The sequence below is a fragment of the Ruditapes philippinarum genome, unplaced genomic scaffold (assembly GCF_026571515.1).
Source record: "Ruditapes philippinarum isolate M1 unplaced genomic scaffold, ASM2657151v2 ctg2735_1_1_1_1, whole genome shotgun sequence".
Taxonomy (NCBI): Eukaryota; Metazoa; Mollusca; class Bivalvia; order Venerida; family Veneridae; genus Ruditapes; species Ruditapes philippinarum.
Genome location: NW_026860300.1, coordinates 61,138 through 82,265, shown reverse-complemented (window position 1 = coordinate 82,265; position 21,128 = coordinate 61,138). Strand labels below are relative to the sequence as shown.

The following is a 21,128-nucleotide window of genomic DNA, read 5'->3' as shown; positions in this document are numbered from 1 at the left end:
CAACCTTTCTTTACCTTCGGGATGTATCAAAATTGACATAAAACCCCTCTTCCTTCTTTAATGCCACTTCCAGCCTTAATTTTATGTCAAATTTCATTTTAGTGTCCCTAAGGGAGCCCTGTGGCACAAAACATTATATTAAGTTGCTGGGTTTCATGACTTTAGGCCTCCGTTTACAATCATGTTTTCTCATATTTTTAAACAAAATTCCAAAAAGACATGTTCTTACAAGTTATTGTTTTAGACATTACAATAGCCCTTTATACGAAGACTCGGCATTTCCGTGCTATAATCAGATCAAGGAAAACAATTGACAAACGTGCTAGATAATTTGCCATATTTTGGCACTGTTTTTTTTTTCTTCTGAGGGCCTTAAATGTTTGTAAGATTCAAGATACGTAACCAAGTCTAAGGTTTAGAACGAATGGGACATTGAAAATAATATAAGTACGCCTTGCTGCCCATAAAACATCAGATACCTAGGATATTTCTCTTTTAATTCTGACCGCTTTTGATCAAGCAAATGAGAACAGACTTTGATATAAATGTGATATTGGTTATTATTGAGAGTCTCAGTCAGTATTTTTTGCTGGGTTTTGTTGTTATAGCTCAGCAGTTTCCAGACTTGACAACAAATTCCAAATTTTCGTTGACATGCTTAATCAAGACAAGAGTAAAAGATATTGATTTTCATCATCAAGATCAAGAACGTAAATTCCAAAATAGGCTATAAAAGCAGGTTTTGTACCTTTGTGACAGATTTGATCTGACATGTGCAATTCTTTTTATGATATGTGACGTAATTACGAACAATTCAATAGAATGAGAATGATGGTTGAGATTTAGTACAATTTCGTAGCTCAAGTAGGATAAACATAATGGTTATCTTGTTTACAGTTAGAATTGTCCCAAAGAGCAACTTTACAAAAATAAAGAGAATAATCTTAACTAAGGCTCTTTGCTACCAATCCCAGTTTTGTAATTTTGTTCTAGAACAAAAAAGTGACATTGACCTTGCTCCCAGATATCTTAATAGCAATCCAAAACTGCATCTTAATATAAGCTACCCACACAGCAAATTTAGAGTCAATAGGTGACAGCAAACTCAAATTATTACGTGAAAACTGAGTTTCTTTTTTAAGCAACAGTGATCTTGACCTTGGGCACACACACCTTGGTAGCAATACAAAGTTGCATCTAAGCTTCCCACATACTAAATTTGATGTCAATAGACCGAAGCAAACTCAAGTGATTGAGCGGAAACTGGAATTATATTTTTTTGCAACAGTGACCTTGACCCTTATCACACACCATGGTAGCAACCCCAAGAAGCCTCTTGATAAAGCTACCCATATACCAAGTTTGTTGTCAATAGGCCAAAGCAAACTCGAACTATTGAGCGAAAACTGAGTTTCTATTTTTAGCAGCAGTGACCTAGATCACAAACACCTGAGGAGCAATCCCAAGTTGCCTCTTGATATAAAATATCCGCACACACAAAGTTTGGTTTCTATAGGGAATAGCAAACTCATGTTGAGCGGAAACCAAAAGTTAACGTCCGCTCACCTGCCCTTCTGCCGACTTCGGCATAACAATCACCGCTTTTTGTTGAAACCTGATTAACAAATTTATATGACTTAACATTTCCAGGACTGCATCCCACGAACGTTGGTCTCTGTTGTTTTCATATTTTGAGATTCCTGTGATTGATAAAGCATCCCAGCAGTCACATCAACGTTGTTTCAACGTTGAATTATGGTCAGATTTCAACGTTGAAATAAGGTTGGATTTATATTCGGATTTGAAAGTTGAAACAACGTTGAAATTTCAACGTTGATACAACGTTGCAGCTTCAACGTTGTCACAACGTTGAAGTTTAAATGTCATTTCAACGTTGAAAACCCACCATTCTTTAACTTTTGGATATAAAGCAAAGTAACCAAGTTTAACAAAATATCAAGACAATATTAAATACTTCAGATATTTTATTTCAACAATACAGTTCAAGTGCAGTTTAAATTCACTTTAATAGTTTTAACAATTAAGCTACAATCTGTTCCAATCTTTTCTTCTAGATCTTTCTGGGTTTGTCAAGTGTTTGAGTACTTCTTTGGCTGTCTCTTACTGCTTCTGCAAATAAAAATAAGACGTTTGTAGTTAAAAGTGACTATTATACATATAATTACTCAACTTAGTGATTTGTTTTTATCTTAAAATGCTTTTCTCTTAGATTTACATCATAAAACAGCATAGAAATTGAAACATAGCTAAGTTTCATATTCACAGCAAATACTGTATATAAGACAACAAAATCTTTTTTAAAAGAAGCTATTTAAAAGTCTCACCTATGATTGGTAAGAAAAACTGCTCCCGTCAGTTCCTTGTAGCATATTCCCAAGAAATTAACATTCTAGGCTCTAGCTAAGACCATTTTATGCAGCATCCTGAAATCAACAAACATGTAAATTTTATCTTAATAATGTTACAGGAATATTCCGAAAATAATATATTTTAAGACAAGATAAATATCCAGTAGTTGAAAAATTTATGCTTTGTATTGTAAAGAAATTCAAAGATATAAATTAATAAGAATAAATTTCAATTTAACAAACCTGACAGTCCTTTTCATGTTGAATGTATGGTATACAGGCTACAGCTGCAATACTCTAAATTTCAGCCAGGACCAGGATCTAGAATATAAAATAATATATAATAAAATAGAAATATATTTATTATTCTCCATAAATTTACGACTATTGAACTTTAAAGTTTAACACTCAAATTTGTTATTTAACTTAATAATATTTTTTTTCAAGCTAATTAACACTGTATTATACTATCACTAAAATATAAACATAGTTATATATATTGACGAATCGTCTTTGGACGTAAATTATGTGGGCCGAACTACTTTATAGGTTTCAATTTTATAATTGATTAAATTCTAATTAGGATATAGTACAGACAAATGTTTAATAATATGAAAAATAAATTAAAGAAAGACAAGATTTGTAGAATCATAAATTGCCAAGGACATCAATAACTTCATGCTTACAAAGCCTACCGAACCCAAATCATTCAATTAGGTCGCAAAAACGTGTCAAATCAACTCAATCATGTGTTTTCATCTCTCATTTATTTCATAAAGTAAATTAAAGTAGAACTTTAAGAATAAATAATAATATTTTAGAAAATAATTAGTAAACTAAAGTAAAACATTACGGTAATACATGTACCTTCAAATCCAAATAAATTGCCAATCGTGTTGTTTTCAAATCTTCCAAACAGCGCCACCATTTGCACGAACGATAATCATAGACATTCAACAATTACTCCCCCTGACCAGCGTTATTTTATAAGCGGGGTTTTGACTAATATCAATTTATTAATTAATATTATTCATAAAGTACTAAAAAATAAAACAACAAACAACAAAACATATTAACTAATATTTAAAGCGTTAATAGAAAGTGAAAAATTATTTTAAACTTTATTTGTTTAAGTGCTACTTTTGAATATACGGAAAAAGATTGTTACGCAAATTTTCCTGACAAAATCACTTACAGACTAATTCAATAAAGGAATAATTACACAAAATTAGTTGTATAAAAGTTTTTATAATGATTAAACTAAATGTAAAACTTAGACCATAAACAACGTTGAATCAACGTTGTATATACATTGGCAATATATCCGTATGGTCGTCCATAGTTGAATATTGGTTGAACAACGTCACGACCATATTTCAACGTTGTTTTAACGTTGAAACAAGGTCGAGTGCCTGCTGGGATGTTAAGTCACGGTTGTTATTGTTATCAAGGCTGTCAATTCTTTCAGGACTATGTTTAACATAAACTTCAGATAAAGTCTTACCTCAGATAGACTTCCGTCAACTAGAGAGATACTTGATATCATTATAATACATGAAATAGAACACTCAGCATCACCCATAGAATTTCAATATGCATAAAGCTTGCAAAGCGCAAAACTACACACTCTTTAAATGTCCTCGTAACTAAGAATTAATATTGAATGTAAATGAAATAAAAAAAAATACTTTAAAGAATACGCAGGCAAATTAATGACAAAGTTTAATTATAAATAATCCAACATGAAAGTGTTGTTACATTTAATAGATCTGAGAGTTCAATGCCTAAAGGACCGTTTGTGTATTATATGCCTAATGAGGGCCAATCCACCCTTTCAGGCACTATATAGTACCTTGGGTACATACATGTACGCTTTTGTTCTTTCATTTTCATAGTATCATAAGATTTGTTGAACATGGAATTTAGGTAATATTTGGTGCTTGCAAAATATTGTTGATTAAGCTGAAGGAAATATAAATACTTCCAGCTTTCCTTGCATTTACAGGAATGGAATATGTTAAGACATCCTATTCTGTTTGTAAATTATGTAAATTCAGACATTAAAATTTGAATACTACTTATATAGTAAATTGCTCACATTCTACACATTCAAGAATTTTAAGACATTATACTTCATAGTTATTTGACACGATTGTCTACTTAGGATTACAACAAATGAAATGAATATGAGAAAATAATCAAAAAATATTTCAGAGTACTGAAATAGACTGTTTTGTTATTTCAGTAACTTGTAACCATAGAAACAGAAACAATTGATAGCATTATAATTGTAACTTGTATCTTTGATTATAAGTAATGCAAATCTCTTATGTTTAGTGTAAACTGGGGTAATTTCCAGTATAATTGTAACTATAAATAGCCTCTTCTGGAAAAGAATGATGATACTTCCATGTAATGGCGGCCATTTTAAAAAATGGCTGCCATAGCAACCCTCTTGGAATATATGAAATGGGTCCCATGCCCAAAATGTTTCTTTTGCCTTTATTAATATCTGTGCCAAGTTTCATGCTTTTTCCATTTTCTGAAGTATTATAGCATATTTTGTTACAAATTGACTGGACTATTACTAGAAGTATTCTTTTAGGATGGCATATTTCTAAGCTGGTGTAGATGCTAATATTATCTTTTACTCATTTTGTTGTAAAACAATTGAGTCATTAACAGTCCAAGACATTGGCACAGCTCAGTTATTTCTAGATTATGAGCATACCTCATTCCAAATTTGGTAAGGTCGCACAGCCGAAGGTCTTAAGGTTGCGCAATAGTAAAGGTCGCGCAGAATCAGCTTGCCCAGGCATGCTAGTTCCAAATATGGAGAGGTCGCGCAATAAGAGGTCGCGGAGACTCAAAGAACAAGGTTTAAGTTATTTTAGCTCTTCAGCATCTCAATTGTTGTATAATTTGGTCAAATCAGATTTTATGAATGAGATTCCTTACTGCAGTATATATACAGGGTACTTGGTTCGAATGTTGAGCTATATGTTGTTAAGCTGGAGATATTATATTTCAGTTGTCTGTTCAGTCAGTATTATAAGTTTATAGAATTGTCAATCAGTATTAAGTGAATTGGTTTTATAAGCCATATATAGTACATATATCTTTATTAACGAAAGTATATTTTACACTATTAAATTGCATTATTGAACATATAGCAGTTATAACATGTAAATTTAAATAACTATTATGTATTTTTGTACTTATGTTTGTATTGTAAAAAAGTCTGTATACCTGAACCAGTTGCAGGTCATTTTGAAATTTGTTAAGGTATTGTAAGCACTTTTAAAAGGTCATGCAACATTCAGATCGAGCAATGAGTTATGTGCTAAACTGGTTAGCGCAAGTTTGGTCGCGCGACAGTCTATTTTGCACACCACCATAGCTTGGCAAACAGAAAGGTATTTAAGCTGGGAACTTTTCTATTAGAGTTGCAGTTGGTAAGTTGCAGTGATTAGTTTTGGAGTTAGATTTTGAAAGTAAATTGAAGAAATGTATTTGTTGAAGTTGTAAAGTATTTTAATTTGGTTTTGACTGTTGATTGAAATAAAATGATGCATTATTTTAGTTTACTGCAATAGAAATACTCTTGCTTTCACTTGGACTTGACTTATTCAATATACCAGCATAAAAATTGGTTTACTTTTAAGCGAAAGAGTGAATAAACAAACATTTTCACAAAAGAGAATTTTTGCAACACAGGTGGCAGCGTCGGAATAAAGATTTTTACATGCTTCAGCGGCGGGATAAAGATTTTTTCATGCTTCAGCTTCAGGATAACGACTTTGAATTTTTCTACTTTTGAGTTTAATGGACTCACAAAAAGATGGAAAAGGAATAAGAATCATTGCGTCAAACTGTTTCTTTGTGCTGTTTAGAAATAGGAAATATCTCCAAAGAACTAGTTTTTCATAGTGATAATCTTACAAGTGCATTTAGTGATTTTTGTTACAAAGTGAATAAAATTTAAAAATGAAAAATAATGACATCAATTAATTAAAATCATATAAAGCAAAATGACGTGCTTCTTTGTTAGACGATGACACTTATGTTTTAAAAGAAAGTCAGAAATATGAGACCTTAGAAATCTGCTAGATCTGGATCAGCATTGCGTCTTGAAAATTCAGAACTTACAATGGATTAACGTCAACAACATTTCAGAAAAATTGATGAAAATGAGGATTTACAAGCTAATTTAACTGATGCATTGGCAAATATTGAGAAATTAAATGAATCTGTTAGAATTTTATAAACTGAAAAAGCTGGATCACAAGAAATTATTGAAAGTGAAAATGAACAATTTCGGAGAGATAAAGAAAATATGAACAGTCTATATAAGACAACACAGATGAATAGAGAAAGACAAAGCCAGAGATTGTCAAAGGAATTAATGAATTACAAAGTATTTTACAATCAAAAGATATTGAACTTTATCGCCTTCAGAACATTGTATTACGAGAAAGTAACCTAGACATTCTCAGGATTATAATATTCCACTACAAAAGCAGGTTACTTTTGATGGTAAAACATCATACACCGCATTCATATGTCAATTTGCTGTATTGGCTGAGACATGCCAATGGAGTGATAAAGAGAGAGCATTTCGCTTGCTCATTAGTCAGAGGGATGATGCAGCAGAGTTTGTTTTCAACCAGGTCAGTCCTGAAACTCTACAATCTTACAAACAGCTTGAGCAATGTCTAGCAGCAAGATTTGTAAAGACGAGCTACTGCCTCTTATCTGATGGAGCTCGAAAATGTTAAGCTTCGCTCAAGGGAAACACTCGTGGAGTATGTTGCAGATATAAAGTGTCTGGTTCGAAAGGGCTTCCCCACTGCAGATGAGAACACTATTGGTATACTTTGTTTACGGTATGTTATTAGAGGTGTTAGTGGCTACCAGATGGCTCTGGCTATAGGGATATTTTGTCAGCCTATTATCAGATTGAATTTGATGAGGCTGATCGTCCAAAGACAGCCTTCACTACCAAATTTTGTTGATTTGAATATTTGGTTATGCCATTTGAATTATGTTTTGCACCGTCAACATCCAACGATGTATGGAATTAGTAATTAGAGGTCTTCAGTAGGACATTTTGCTGATATACCTTTACGATTTGATTATTTTTGGTCAGACATTTGAAGAACATTTGGATATTCTTAAAACAGTTAACAATATGATAAACAAGATCAACAAGGAAAGGCGGCGCTCAATGAACGCAACCCCCACAAGTTTGTATTAGTGTGGAATGAAACTGAAGGCAAGCAAATGTGTATCGAAAATCCAATATGATATGCGAGCAAAAAATTGAATAAGGCGCAAAGACGCTATTGTGTAACACGACGTGAACTGTTTGCAGTTGATTTGTTACTATGTTTAAACAGTATTTGTTAGGAAGTTCGTTTTTAGTTAGAAGTGATCATTCCTAATTAAGATGGATTATGTCCTTCAAAGAACCAGAAAAACAGATGGCATCGCAAGGGATCTAAGCATGCAAATCCTGACCCTTGTTCGTGTGCTTGTAATAGTGGTCACTCACTTCTAAGTGAGTTTAAAGTGAGCCTCCGTGTTGAGGCTGTAAAGAATGTGTGTGAAAAAAGCAGGAACAGTAGTTGGCACTTACAGATCTTGATGATGTGGTTCCACTGGTGTCTAAGAAAATCAAGCGAGACAAAGGAAATGGTGTTCCTGCCGACTTAGTTAGGGACTGTTCTGCATCAGTGCTGAATTTTTTGTTTGTTTTTGCATTGTATCTTGGAGCGTTTGTCAGGCAATTTGATCAGAAATTTCGTGGTTGTGAGAAATTTGTTTCTGTGATAAGACTTGGAATGGAGGAGAAACGTGCGCTTAAGTCTGGTGCTGATGATAATATTGATTTGATTGATGCCACCAAAAAAGATATGGCACAGGCATCACATGCAGGGGGTCTGTACCCAAATGGTGACATTTCTTCTGAAAAGATATATAAGTTCTCAAATTGGGTAGGTTCGTATACATGTACTATCACTGTTACCATCACTTTTACGTAATCAAGTTATTAAAGTTTCACATAATGCTATTCTATCTGGACATTTAGGGGTCAGGAAAACACTGGCAAAAATAAAAATGAACTTTTACTGGTTTGAAATGTCATCTTCTGTGAAACTATGGATTAAACAGTTTGCTTTCTGTGGAGCCAGAAAGAAACCAAATAAGAAAGCTTAGGCACCATTACAGGAGTATCATGTTGTGTTTCCTATGGACAGATTCTCAACAGATATTTTGGATCCGTTTCCCATTTCAAGAGTAAAAACAGGTACAAGTTAGCGGTTATGGACAATTTTACTATATATGTTGAATGTTACGCTATTCCAGACCAACGTGCTGAAGCAGTTGCAAATAAGTTAGTGTTCGAGTATTTATGTAGATTTGGATTACCGCTGGACTTACATTCAGATCAAGGAAAGAATTTTCAGTCTGAATTATTTAGACAAATGTGTTGTTTATTGGAAATAAATCAAACAAGATGTACACCATACAGAGCATCTTCTAATGGTATGGTGGAACGCTTTAATCAGTCATTGCTTTACCTTATTACTACCTTATGTGAATGCAAAAGTGATACTACCAGTACTGTTCCTCAGATTCAAACAGTACAATAGCTTGTGCAACATCTGCAATAACTAGTACTCTATCTAGTCTAATGATTAATCGTTTACCAACACTTACTAGTGTGTCAACTTGCATAAATAACATTACATTGCATCTCTGGAATAACAACTTTGAGTGATATTTGTGTTGTTGGTGACATGGACAGTTATGAAGTAAATATGATAGTCTACATTTGCACACCACCCTAGCTGGGCAAACAGAAGGGTGTATAAGCTGGGAACTTTTCTATTTGAGTTGGAGTTGGGAAGTTGGTTAGTTTTTGGAGTTAGTTTTTGATAGTAACTTGAAGAAATGTATTTGTTGAAGATGTTAAGAATTTTACTTTGGTTTTGACTGTTGATAGAAAATAAAATGATGCATTATTTTGGTTTACTGCAATAAATATAATCCTGCTTTCACTAACATATGACTTAACCGAGTCTGCAATTCTCTTGTAATTTTGTTGTGATTAATGCTTCCGAAGGATCATTTTGTTTCCATATGTTTATTAATTATACCAGCATAAAAATGGTTTACTTTTAAGCGAAAAGATTGAATAAACAAAGATTTTCACAAAAGAGAATTTTTGCAACAGTATAATAAAATCAACTAGTTATTAAGCATAGATACCTTGACTACATGAGCTGCCGTACCAACCGGGCTCACAGTTTCCTACAAGACAGTCACCGTTTCTTTTATTACAAGACGTATTATTGTCACAGTGGCATTCCTTTTTACATTCATCACCAAATGTTCTGTATGGACACTCTAAAAACGAGCAATATTTACAACGAATATACTGCTGTACCATATTTGTTCTTTATAAGCGGAAGTTGAATGGATAAAAAGTACATTTTAATTGATATTCAGAAGAGAATCAGCAATAAGTCTTTTTCCATAAAAGATATACGTCTTTAATTTCTTTCACACATTTGATCGTAAAATGATTAAAAGTGTCAAAAGATGTTTGAGACTTTTTGCAATTTAAATTTTAAAAAGTATGCGTGTTATTATAATATAGCTTTTATATGAGCATTAGTCCAACATATGTAAGCATGTCAACATATAAAAACTTTTAATTCAAACACGACTTAAAGAGACGTGTAGGAGAAAATTAAAATTTTGGGTGTTTATTGGTTTACAGCTACGAGATTGACATAAAGAAAAGATAAAAGCGTATTCTGATTTTCTTCGTTATAAAACTCATCTTTACAATCTATCAAACATTCAATGAAATGAAATTACAAAGTATGTTAACTTTCAACAACTGACATGAGAAGTCCAAAGCATACATGTTCTAAGCAAATGACTGGATTATAAGTGAAGCCAAAATGATTACATTAAAAACAAAAACAATTTTTGAATAAATATTGACCAATTACCTTGACTGCAGGAATCGCCCATCCAACCTAAATCACAGCTTCCGGTGCTGCACATACCATTGCTTTTATCACATGGTAAATTGTTGGCACAGTGACATTCTTTTTTACATTTTTGACCAAATGTTCCATGAGGACACTCTTAACAAAAACAAATATGAATATCAAGCATTTTAAATAAGATCGTTTGTTGACCGTCTGTTTATTGTTACTTAATTACTAACAGAAGTGACAGAAGTGCTCATTATATACCATGGTCTTAACACTATAGATTTAATAAAGAATAATCAATAAAGAAAACTAAAAACGGCAATATTGAAAATGTTGAAGAGCGTGTTCGTAGACCGTACTGAAAGGTACAAGATACTGCCCATGTTTACTAGCACCGACTTAAGCAGAATACAACATATAAACTTTGTAATTGTGAAATGTTGAATGTAGTAACATCCGTAGACCATTATTCTTAAACACTGGTTGAAATAAATATTCTTCTAAAGATAAAATAAGGATTGTTTTTTTTATGTATTAAATAGCTCTTAAATCTAAAAAGAGGAAAACAGAATCCCAAAGAAAATCCAAGACGACAAAGTAGAAATAAATGGTGCAGGCTCGGTTTAGCTGAGTCTGCAACCTTTCGGTTTTGCCATGTTGGAAATAGAAATAAAGAGAATCCCATAAGAAAACGCGGTACGGCAAAATTTTTAATTTTGCATTCATAGTTTGATTAGTCTGTTCATGGAAGGTAGTGGTAATGGCACAACCATCAGCAGATGTGTTCAAAAGACTGTCATCATAGAATCTTCAACATGACATTTTAGTGTCAATCTACGAAAAAGTCTGCTTTTATTACCTTTCCGTGTTTTCCGAATTATTGCCCCTACAATGAAACAAAACTACTGCCAAATGAACAAATTGTTTGAATCACAACAAATACTTGAATTTTCTTTTCGGCGACCGAAGTAGTGCCTTCTGAATTTAGCATTACTTTCCCATGTTGATCTCTACTCTTGTTTATGATTTATAACAATTACAATTAAACAGCTGTCTTATTAATAGTTGACTATGTTTCTAAATGCTGTACTTCACCTTCATTGCAAGCAGACCCAGTCCACCCGGGTAAACATAAAGGTGTCTGACATTGTCCAGAGCTTCCATGACATCCCTTAATGTCTGCACAATGACATCTTTGGGAACAAGATTCTCCAAACCATCCAATATTACAAAGTTTATCTGGAATACAACGATTGACAGCTTAATATTATATCTAATTATATATCTATAATAGAAAGTATTCATTAATTTGTCGATTAATGAGTTAAGTTGAAAAAAATTGCAGATGGTTAGTCTTTACCACAATTTAAAGTGGTTTTAAGTTGTTGGAGCGTTTACAAAACATTTACTGGTAAATATTGACGATTGCAGGACCTAAAATGACATTTTGAAGCCATTTTTTTAAATAATTAGTGTATCCGCCAAGTGATTGGATGGTTGCCTCAACTCTTCTCCTCAAATTACCTATCAGGTGCATTTTGCCATTATTGGTGCAGAGCTTGTTCCATTTGTTGCAGGTTGGTGTCATGTCAACAATGAGGCAAAATGCCGGATGTACTGGTGTATAATATGTAACATTTGGAAATAACTTACGTATTGTAAAGCAAAACAAAATTTAAACTTTTTCCATTTAATGATATTTTTAAATATCATTATACACACTTTGTTCATAAGAAACTATTGGTAAAGTAGGTATGGTTCTAGTGAAATAATATCAGGCATAACATGTATGTATATATAAAAATTATTTACATTAGATTAAAGAATAAAACATTTATTTTGACAATTGAAGGTAGTAGTATCTTCAAATTACCTTCAGAGTAAAGGATAAATTCACAAAGTGTGAGAATATTACGATAAAGATAAATTCTGAAACTCTGCGCAATAACTGGTTTATCTAGATGATGGATAAAATGCGTCGAGTGTATGATATTCGGTAATGTGAACAACAATTGTCCATGACTGTATAAACAATCTGATGTATTACAGGCATACACCTCAGCACCTTCTAATTGCTCGTTGCTACCTGCAATATTTAATTAATATAGATCAAAAATGTTATTTAAATAAATAAAGTATATAGTTCCCTTCTATAATTTGATATAGACAGTGAAAAATAAATAGTAACATCCTTTATCAAAGTGTTTCGTTTGTAATTAAAAGCCCTCAAAATGTAGTTCTGACAAATTATATTACATTTGAAAAGCATGATTTTGAATATCAAGGTCAATTAAGATCATGTTCAGTTAAGCCTTCTTACGGCATTGCCCTAAAAAGATTTAAATATGTATAAGATTGGTTGAAGTGTAGAAGTGCAAAAATAGGACATTCTATGTGTAGAAATAAAACAAAGGACTTTGTATTTAGAAATCACAAAACCTCACAAAACTTCGTTAAAATTCTCCTTTGAAAGCTGTTGATAACTTTGAGGAGTTCCGGGAAAAAGCAATTGTTTCGGCCGCTCTGCAACATTCACTAAACTGAAGCGTTGTATTTCTTTTTCAGAAAACCTTATTAACAATTTTAAAAAAATACATATTTGATATTAATAGGAAATATTGTATACCTAAATCGCTTCTCCCATATATTTCCACAGTGTAAATCTTGTATTTTTCTCTGAGATCTACTTGCCACCACGATGGGGAAGGCGTTGCCATTGTTACACTACAGCACTGACAATGGTTTATGTCATAGTTATCTCGTCCATCAATCGCATTGTGTGAAGGGTTACCCATAAAATTGCTGGATTGGCTTGTAATTGCAGTGTTTCGTAGAAGGTTAAGCAGCTTTATTGCTATAGGTAATTCAAATCGAATTTGTTGGGAGTTGTTTTTTTTTTATTTTGAAGATCATAGGTATACCAACATAATCATTAAAAATAGTTTGGCTTGTAAAGTTTATGTGAAATTAAGTTTGATTTTCACATAATGTATAAATTACATATAAACATTTGAAGCACTTCACTACGTTAACAGTTATGTTAAAGATGTTTGTAAACGACAAAGACCTGCTTTTATCGTGAGTTTAACCGAAATACGTAAATGTTCAATAAAGGAAGAGGCGAATTCATAATGCTATCGTGACTTACAAAAAATAACACTTTGATGTTTTGTTAGGACACGTTCTATTCTATTCTTTTAAGTTTTAAAGTACACATGACGTTTAAAAACAAGGACACGCTTTGAAGAAATTATCATCAGAAACATAAAACAAAATCATAGTACAGATTTTTTTAAAGTATTATAACATGTTTCGCCAATTACAAATGCCAACATTTTACATGGAAACTGCATAATGTAAACTTTATGTACTTACTAGCTTGAACAATATGAATCTCGCATATTGTCAACACACTTACACTTGGACGTCGTATCATCAAATATCTAAACAGGTATGTAGTTTGGGGTTGTAGTACAAATGTGTAACTGCCAACATTTGGACCGCCTTTATATAGTAATGTTCCACTTATCGCTGTTATTGTCGTATTACTGACAAATACGGAAATGTTCTGGTACTGCGAATCGCTGCCTTTAACAATAATGAATAATTTCAAATCACACGGAATCATATCACTTACATAATAAAGAAAAGAAAGTCTTGTGTTTATAAAAAGCTTAACAAGTAGACGGAACTTTTAAGATTATTTTCCTTTAATGTTGCTAGAGGTTTCTGTAGTGAAAGTGGTATCGTTTTTGTGTGTGCATGTTTTGTTCGTTTTAACATAACGTATATATTGAATGCGATAAAGGAAGTATTTTATTTTTGACAATTGAATGTGTCATTTAAAATGGCTGCTTAGATGAACGCTTAAACTCGATATCGTGTATGTAAAATTTGTACCATAATATTTTTTAAAGATAGAAAAACCTGAAATCTGGCAAAAAGCAACGTTAAGTTGGAACAGAATTACAAATATACACTATGGCTAAAAAACTAGATAGTCGACTTTTTGCCTCGTTAACATAAGAATAGCAAAAACAAATACTCTTCAATATACGGAAATAACCGGTTGACAAATTGTTTAATATTTTGAAAATATGCACGAATTCATTCAAAAATATATCTGAACAAATATCTAAATTGTTCAGTCCGTTTCAGACGTTATTCATTACAATAACACATATTATTACTTCCTAGCCATATACATAAGAAAATGAATTTAGTGAAAGATATGAGCCTACAATTTGAAAGTGTTTATAAAAATGAACGAACCATACATTTAAAAGTTAAGTTCTTTCTTTATTATTTTTGTTATAGAATAAACAAGAACTATCTTATTTTTGTTTGCTTTTGAATCCGTTCCAGAAAATAGCTTATACTGGGCAATATGTGTGTTAAATTTCTTGCACAAGAAAGCGCCCCATTAACTCTGACGGATTTTGAACCCGCGTTCCGAGAAAACATTAATATATTAGTCTGGCCGCCACCATGGAATGATTAAAAAAAGAGAACCTGGAATGTTATTTGATTCAACGCGTTCAATATATTTAGTATTAAACCTGCACTAATATATTTTTTTTATTTATGATACTATCATATGAACGTCATACTTCCATCTGTTCGTCCAAATATCCTAATGACACTGGCTCTATATATTCCGCCCAAATCTAATTGTAGCCATGGTGATTCAGTGCCTAATGTCGAAGCACAACACCTGCATGTGTTTGGGTCTCCAAGATAGATATTGTCTACAGCATTGTAACTATCCCAGGATGTTTCCGGAACATTATAATTGCTGGTACTCGACATCGTTACTGACACTTGACCCTTTATTCTTTGAATGAGATCGTCTTCCTGCCCTTTTCATAGAAGAAAATCAATACAGACGGCAGCATCCTAATCTTATATTGTTTAAATACCGAAATATATTGTCTTTAAATAATTATAAATCGATTATGGGAGATGATCCAAATAAAACAAATGACCTTATATACTAAAAGTATTTTGTATTGTGACATGATAGAAAACTGTTGATAGTTGATAGCGTTTCCTATTTAACTTATTGAGGTCGCTGACATAACTATTCCTGTATGCCTTTGTATTCATATTAAGCTGTATGTATTACTCGAAATTTCGATATCTTTAAAATAAAGTAAATAATGATCATATTTATTAAATTGAGACTGACTTACTTGTATTTTGTGTCAATATTCCCTGACAGAGTAACACAAGTGTAAACATGAAAACAAACATCATCATTAAGTATGTCTGCTGCTAAAGAAATGACCTGTGGAATGAAAAATAAAATTAAAACATTGGTGGCACCTTAGATATTTGATTTATACTTTACTTACAATTTTAATGCATAAGATCATTGTTTTTCTGTTCTTGTCAGGTTTGCTTTTATTATCATTTGGCGTTGGCCTATTGGCTAAAAATTCTCAATTTCTTAATCATTGTTTCAAGCACATCTCAGGTCACTGTTAACATGACACTAGTACTGGTTGATTCCTGGAAGCGGACTCAAAATTGATTGATAAAAGTTGCATGAACTTGTTTCGCAATCAAGTTAAGATATATATATATGTTTGAAAAAATGACATTGTATATCATGTAATTACACAAGTAACCTTTTTTTAGATACTATACTGAATGCTTTCGGACTAGTACTCATATTGGACTAGGTAGTAGTTGAGTCTTTTAACGCTTTTGCAACAATGCACAAGTAAAAATCTTACTTAATTAATAATATTTTCATCTAAATCATTGGATAGAACAGGATCGTGTGATATGTTTTTCAAATAAATAATATATAAAATTAACTCTTTGAAACTTATATATTTGGAACAAGTGAAAATGACATTATACCCATTTTTTCATTGTCAAGTTGGGCTTAACTGACTATATATTTCAAAAGATTAACTGTTATAATGGTGATTGACCAACAGTTATTACTGTATATTGCTTAGAATAAAATATAAATATGCCTACAATAAAAAGACGGTACCAGTCTATTTCTAAACTTTACCTTTAGATACAGAATTTCCTTGGGCCTCGTGAGTTATTTATCGTTCATGCAAAGTAAATTATAAAAATAAAAATAATAATTTCAAATTGTAAACTAATTTTGACTTGTACCTGTTCACTCACTTTTTACCTTTGAACGGCCTAATGCCAACTTAATATTGTTTTTGTAAAGTAATAATTCCAGAAAGCAAGACAATAAGGAATATAAAATTGAAAATGAACAGAATCCCTCAATAACTAATGTTGCATATAAAACCAAAATACAAAAAAATAGTGTAAGGAGGTGCATTCTGGGGAGTTTGAATTGATGGTGTTTAGATAATTCAATTGAATTTTTTCAAACCTAAACAAGTCTATCCCGTCTAATATGATATATGCGGAAACAGTTGTTCCACCACTGAGTGCGCATATTTAACACAGAGAAATTGTGTTTTGGGCAAGACATACTGAAAATATCCAAAGTGATGAACCTACAAAATTGTCATTAAATGTATATATTTTCTTAAGTAAAATATAGCTAAATCATTTTAGAAAGAGAATATTAAACAATATTTATGTGAAACTGTGTATTTGTGGGATTTTGGTACATAGAAAGTTTTAGCAGTAGTATATCAAAATTCATTAAAGGTAATTACGCACAAAACTGTCGGCATGAACTAAATGTTACCTTTGCATGTAAGATAAACGTTACTTATAATATAACATCTAGGAATAAATATTTCTTTTGACAAGAAATCAACACCGTCTAATCGAAATAAGAAGTCTAAATGAAATAAGAAGTTTGCAGAATATATCTGCTCACGACCGTAAATGCAATATTTGTAGCGGTATCGGCGATGAATTTCATTATCTCTTGCATATCCAGAATTTGAAAATAATAGAAAAATATACTGAGATAAAATAGAGAAAAACATAATCTGTAACGAAAGGTTAACATGGCAAAACTGAAAATGTGAAAATGCAGGCTCTGTTTGATTCTTTTTCGTGGACAGTAACGGTTATCGCAAGCTACCGTCCATGTCGCCTAACATCGGCTTATGCAGAATTCAACAGTTAACATGATCTGGTAAAATTTTGAAATTTGAAATATCCGCAGATGTGTCCATATTGCGGTAATCATGGAAACTCGTCATTCCGTGAAAAACGTAATTTTGACCTCAGATAAAAAAAATAAATGTACCCTAAACGAGAAAACAATGCGCGAAACTAATTAAAAATAAAATATTAGAAGGGAAACTGCTAGCATCTGAAGATACAGATAAACTAAACAATCTAAGTTCGTTTTTTTCAATTTGATATCATGATGCAATATTTTAGAACATGGTTTGTGTAAAAAGACATCTTTAGATCATGTTTACTTTAATATTCTTAAACAAGTTTTTAATTATGGGTGGGGGGATACGGGGAGAGATGTATACGGGGATGCTTGGATGGATGGATGAATGGATGATTTTGTGCAGATTTTGCATAAACTGAATCTTAAATTTTTATTTTATAAATTATTATATCATAGCTATTCATTTACAAGGGTAAAATATGATAACAAGATCAACAAGGAAAAAATCTTGAAACAGAGTGGTCCCTCGGAAGTTTTAATCACAACAAAATTACATGAAAATTGACTCGGTTTGATTGAGTCTGTACATGAGGAATAATAATTAAGTGCAACATCCATCACGTCCCCTTGCACCGACTGGAGCGGTACTCAATTCTAAACACTTCAATGAACGCAACTTAAGTTAACGAGACGCGTTCTTACTGTCGTCCGGGTTTTTCGGACCTTGATGTAGTTCCTTATTGCCATGTAATAAAGCAGTTTGTAATTAACAAATTCCGATTGGTCGTGATCTGTATTAATCATCAACAATATCAAAATCGTAGTATACGGCTCATCCACACTATTCTTTATGAAAAGGGAATGATTTAAGTGTGGTATTTGGAATGTATCTGGTACTTTAAACAGGCACTAGGTGCGTACTTTGATCAATTAAATGTTACAACTTAGAAAATAAATTCAAGTGAAATTCGGACCACATTTTTCAGCTGCCAACTACACTTGACATCTGCTGTTGTGAAGTATAAAATTGTGAAGTATAAAATCTGAAAAAGGGTGAGAATATCGCAACAAAATATCAAAAAGCTGCAGATTCGGTTTGATTGAGTCCGTACAGTTATAATGAAAAAAAATGAAACATTCCTCACGCCCCCCAGCACCGATTTGAGTGGTACTCACTTTTCATCTATTAAAAGTTCCAGAATCAATGATCCCGAGGGACCAGACACATTATAAAACCACTGTATATAATAGAAATTTATAAACGACTTTACTTACGAATTAGGTAGGCGTCATCACACATCTAGAATCCACTACTTGTATGTGATAATGTTGCGCTCAATTACTTTACCTAATCAAATCTTTTATCTGTTAGATAATTACTTTTACAAATAACGATAATAAGTACTTCTCTTGATAGATAAAGTAACAAGGGTACTTTAATGGGGTGCATTGCAAAATTTGTGATAAACAGATTTATTGTCACGTCCTCCTTGTCTCCTTGCCGTTGGTCCTTGAAGCTGGGTCATGCAGGGTGCGTGCATTGAACGCCGCCTTTCCTGGTTGATCTTGTTATGTCATATTTGATGCGCCTATACCCCTTTTATTGAGTTATTTTCGTACATTTGTTTCATTACCATAATAACAGAATTAAATAAAAACATACTATAATTTAAACCCCTTGTTATTTAAATATACCCACTTAATATGATGTTGTACAGGTCAAATATATTTTATTTAAATTTATGAAATATAAATTTGAAAGTACACGGAATCAAAATTTATCTTTTGTAGGGATTACGTTTTAAGATGTTATTCTGTGACAATTTAAAGCTGCATTTTGATATCATTAATATTCAGTTGACCTAAAAATCCCTGAGCTTAGATATTTGGAATGCATCATCAATTTTCTACAAATGTTATTTTAATCATGACTTTTTGTAAGTATATAGGCTGAATTAATATCGGGACTTCATATCTTGAATGTAACTTTTCCTTCTTGATCATTGTCATAAATATAGATAATTTAGCCTTGCAGATCAGAAGTTATCTGTTGAATCAGATAATATTTAAAGTTACTGGTGTGTTTAAATCTGGATGGTATAACCCGGAAGTTTAAACTTATCTAAAGATAATATTCAATTCGTACACTCCTCGTGATTGTGTCACTATAGACAAAGAAGAAAAAAACCGGTGTTCAACTGCCCATAAACACTGGTTAGGGACTACTTGTATATAGGACTGTTACGTTTTCTCCCTCATTATATTGTTTTCAAATCCTTTTAAAGCAACAATAAAAAAGCATTTTCTTGATATTTTCAGTTCTTTCATACAATAATGAAAAAGTATGAAGAAGTATCACACATACACTAACGGCACAGATTTGATCCATATCAGTAAATATATATTTTGACAAAACGGCGCCAATCCGTAAGCAGCGTAATGACGTCATCCTTAAGTATATAACTCATTCATAAACGCGTTATAATGACGTCATTTCAAACATACAAGAATGATTAATTGGGCACTGATGTAAACACTATAGACGTAAGATTTTATTGTTGAAAATTTGATAAAATAACTTTTTTTTTGCTATCATTTCTTTTGTTTGATAACTTCTATATCTTAGCAACAGTAGGGTGCGAAATCGAACAACGTTATACGAAAATCGGAAGTAATCACCGCTTGAAAAAATAAAATTAATGATTTTCCTTATTTTATCTTGTTAGAATCGAAATAATATCGGTCTTAGCGATGTTTATCGGCTATTTAAAACCGGTTTTGTCGTTTTGATGCGAAAAAAAAAATAACCACTCTGGCTGACACGGTTTGACCGCCTCTGTACATGAGAGAAAATGAAAAAAGTGGTGTTTTCCTCACGCCCCTTTGCACCGGCTTGAGCGGTTCCCAATTTGCAACACTAAAATGTCGGAATCAATTACCTTGAAGGAACGACACTGAAGTGAAGAACGGGGTAAAATTACAGCTGCCACACTGGACTTTCCAATTATAAACATTTGGTTCAGAAGCATTAATCATCCCAGTGTAGAAACAGAACCTTTTTATTGCAACTTGTTAAACATACTCTATATCAAACTCATACTTTACGTGTAACTGCAATAATTTTATACGGTCTTGTTGTATTTAAACAAGATAGACAATTTTACTTTTCCACTATCTGTTTAAATATAGTGTGATGTCCCTTTATCTGTTGATAAGTTTCTTATCAATTAACTTCGCTTAAATGCGTAAGAGGCCAGGAAATACTGTTTTCTTCATTGCACTAAATAAGCCAAACTTGTCAGCTAGCTTAGTGATTTCTAATTGTTTAATTTGTGAACCAAAATATCTATAATATAATTCCATGTAACCTTTTTCCACATGCTTTGCACATATGATAGAACACTATCCTGAAAACGATATAGAATATGTTAACTTTATTGTAGGAATTTAAAACTCAATTACAACCCGTCCACTTCGTTATTTTTAAGAAACAAAACACAATATGCCTTCATTGACTGTTATTTGTCTAGTAAACATTTTTCAATACTTCCAGGTACCCAAGTCATAGAGGATATTAAAATTTTGTTTCTTTTGCATGTAAGATTGAAATATAATTTCACTGAGTGAACACCAGATGCAATATTTTCACGAGTGGCGTAG

The 21,128-nt window shown here is 32.2% G+C and overlaps 1 protein-coding gene and 1 long non-coding RNA gene across 2 annotated transcripts in view; both read right to left on the bottom strand.

Moving 5' to 3' along the window:
• The window catches only part of LOC132759600 (multiple epidermal growth factor-like domains protein 10), a 32,015-nt gene extending 13,202 nt beyond the window's left edge, over window positions 1–18,813 (bottom strand). Inside the window, exons 1-9 of the mRNA XM_060751414.1 lie at window positions 18,744–18,813; window positions 15,577–15,671; window positions 14,995–15,243; window positions 13,760–13,972; window positions 13,011–13,238; window positions 12,258–12,470; window positions 11,480–11,623; window positions 10,397–10,534; window positions 9,645–9,782 (exon numbers count right to left, since the gene is read on the bottom strand). Of these exons, the coding sequence (XP_060607397.1) occupies window positions 9,645–9,782; window positions 10,397–10,534; window positions 11,480–11,623; window positions 12,258–12,470; window positions 13,011–13,238; window positions 13,760–13,972; window positions 14,995–15,243; window positions 15,577–15,643 (1,390 nt within the window). The 5' untranslated portion in view covers window positions 15,644–15,671; window positions 18,744–18,813. The remainder of the gene's footprint in view (window positions 1–9,644; window positions 9,783–10,396; window positions 10,535–11,479; window positions 11,624–12,257; window positions 12,471–13,010; window positions 13,239–13,759; window positions 13,973–14,994; window positions 15,244–15,576; window positions 15,672–18,743) is intronic.
• LOC132759602 (uncharacterized) lies at window positions 1,754–3,299 on the bottom strand. The gene is made up of 4 exons (XR_009629745.1): window positions 3,237–3,299; window positions 2,613–2,690; window positions 2,346–2,444; window positions 1,754–2,130 (listed from the first exon to the last, which is right to left on the bottom strand). It is a non-coding gene; the product is annotated as an uncharacterized LOC132759602 (long non-coding RNA).
• Window positions 18,814–21,128: the final 2,315 nt, after the last annotated feature.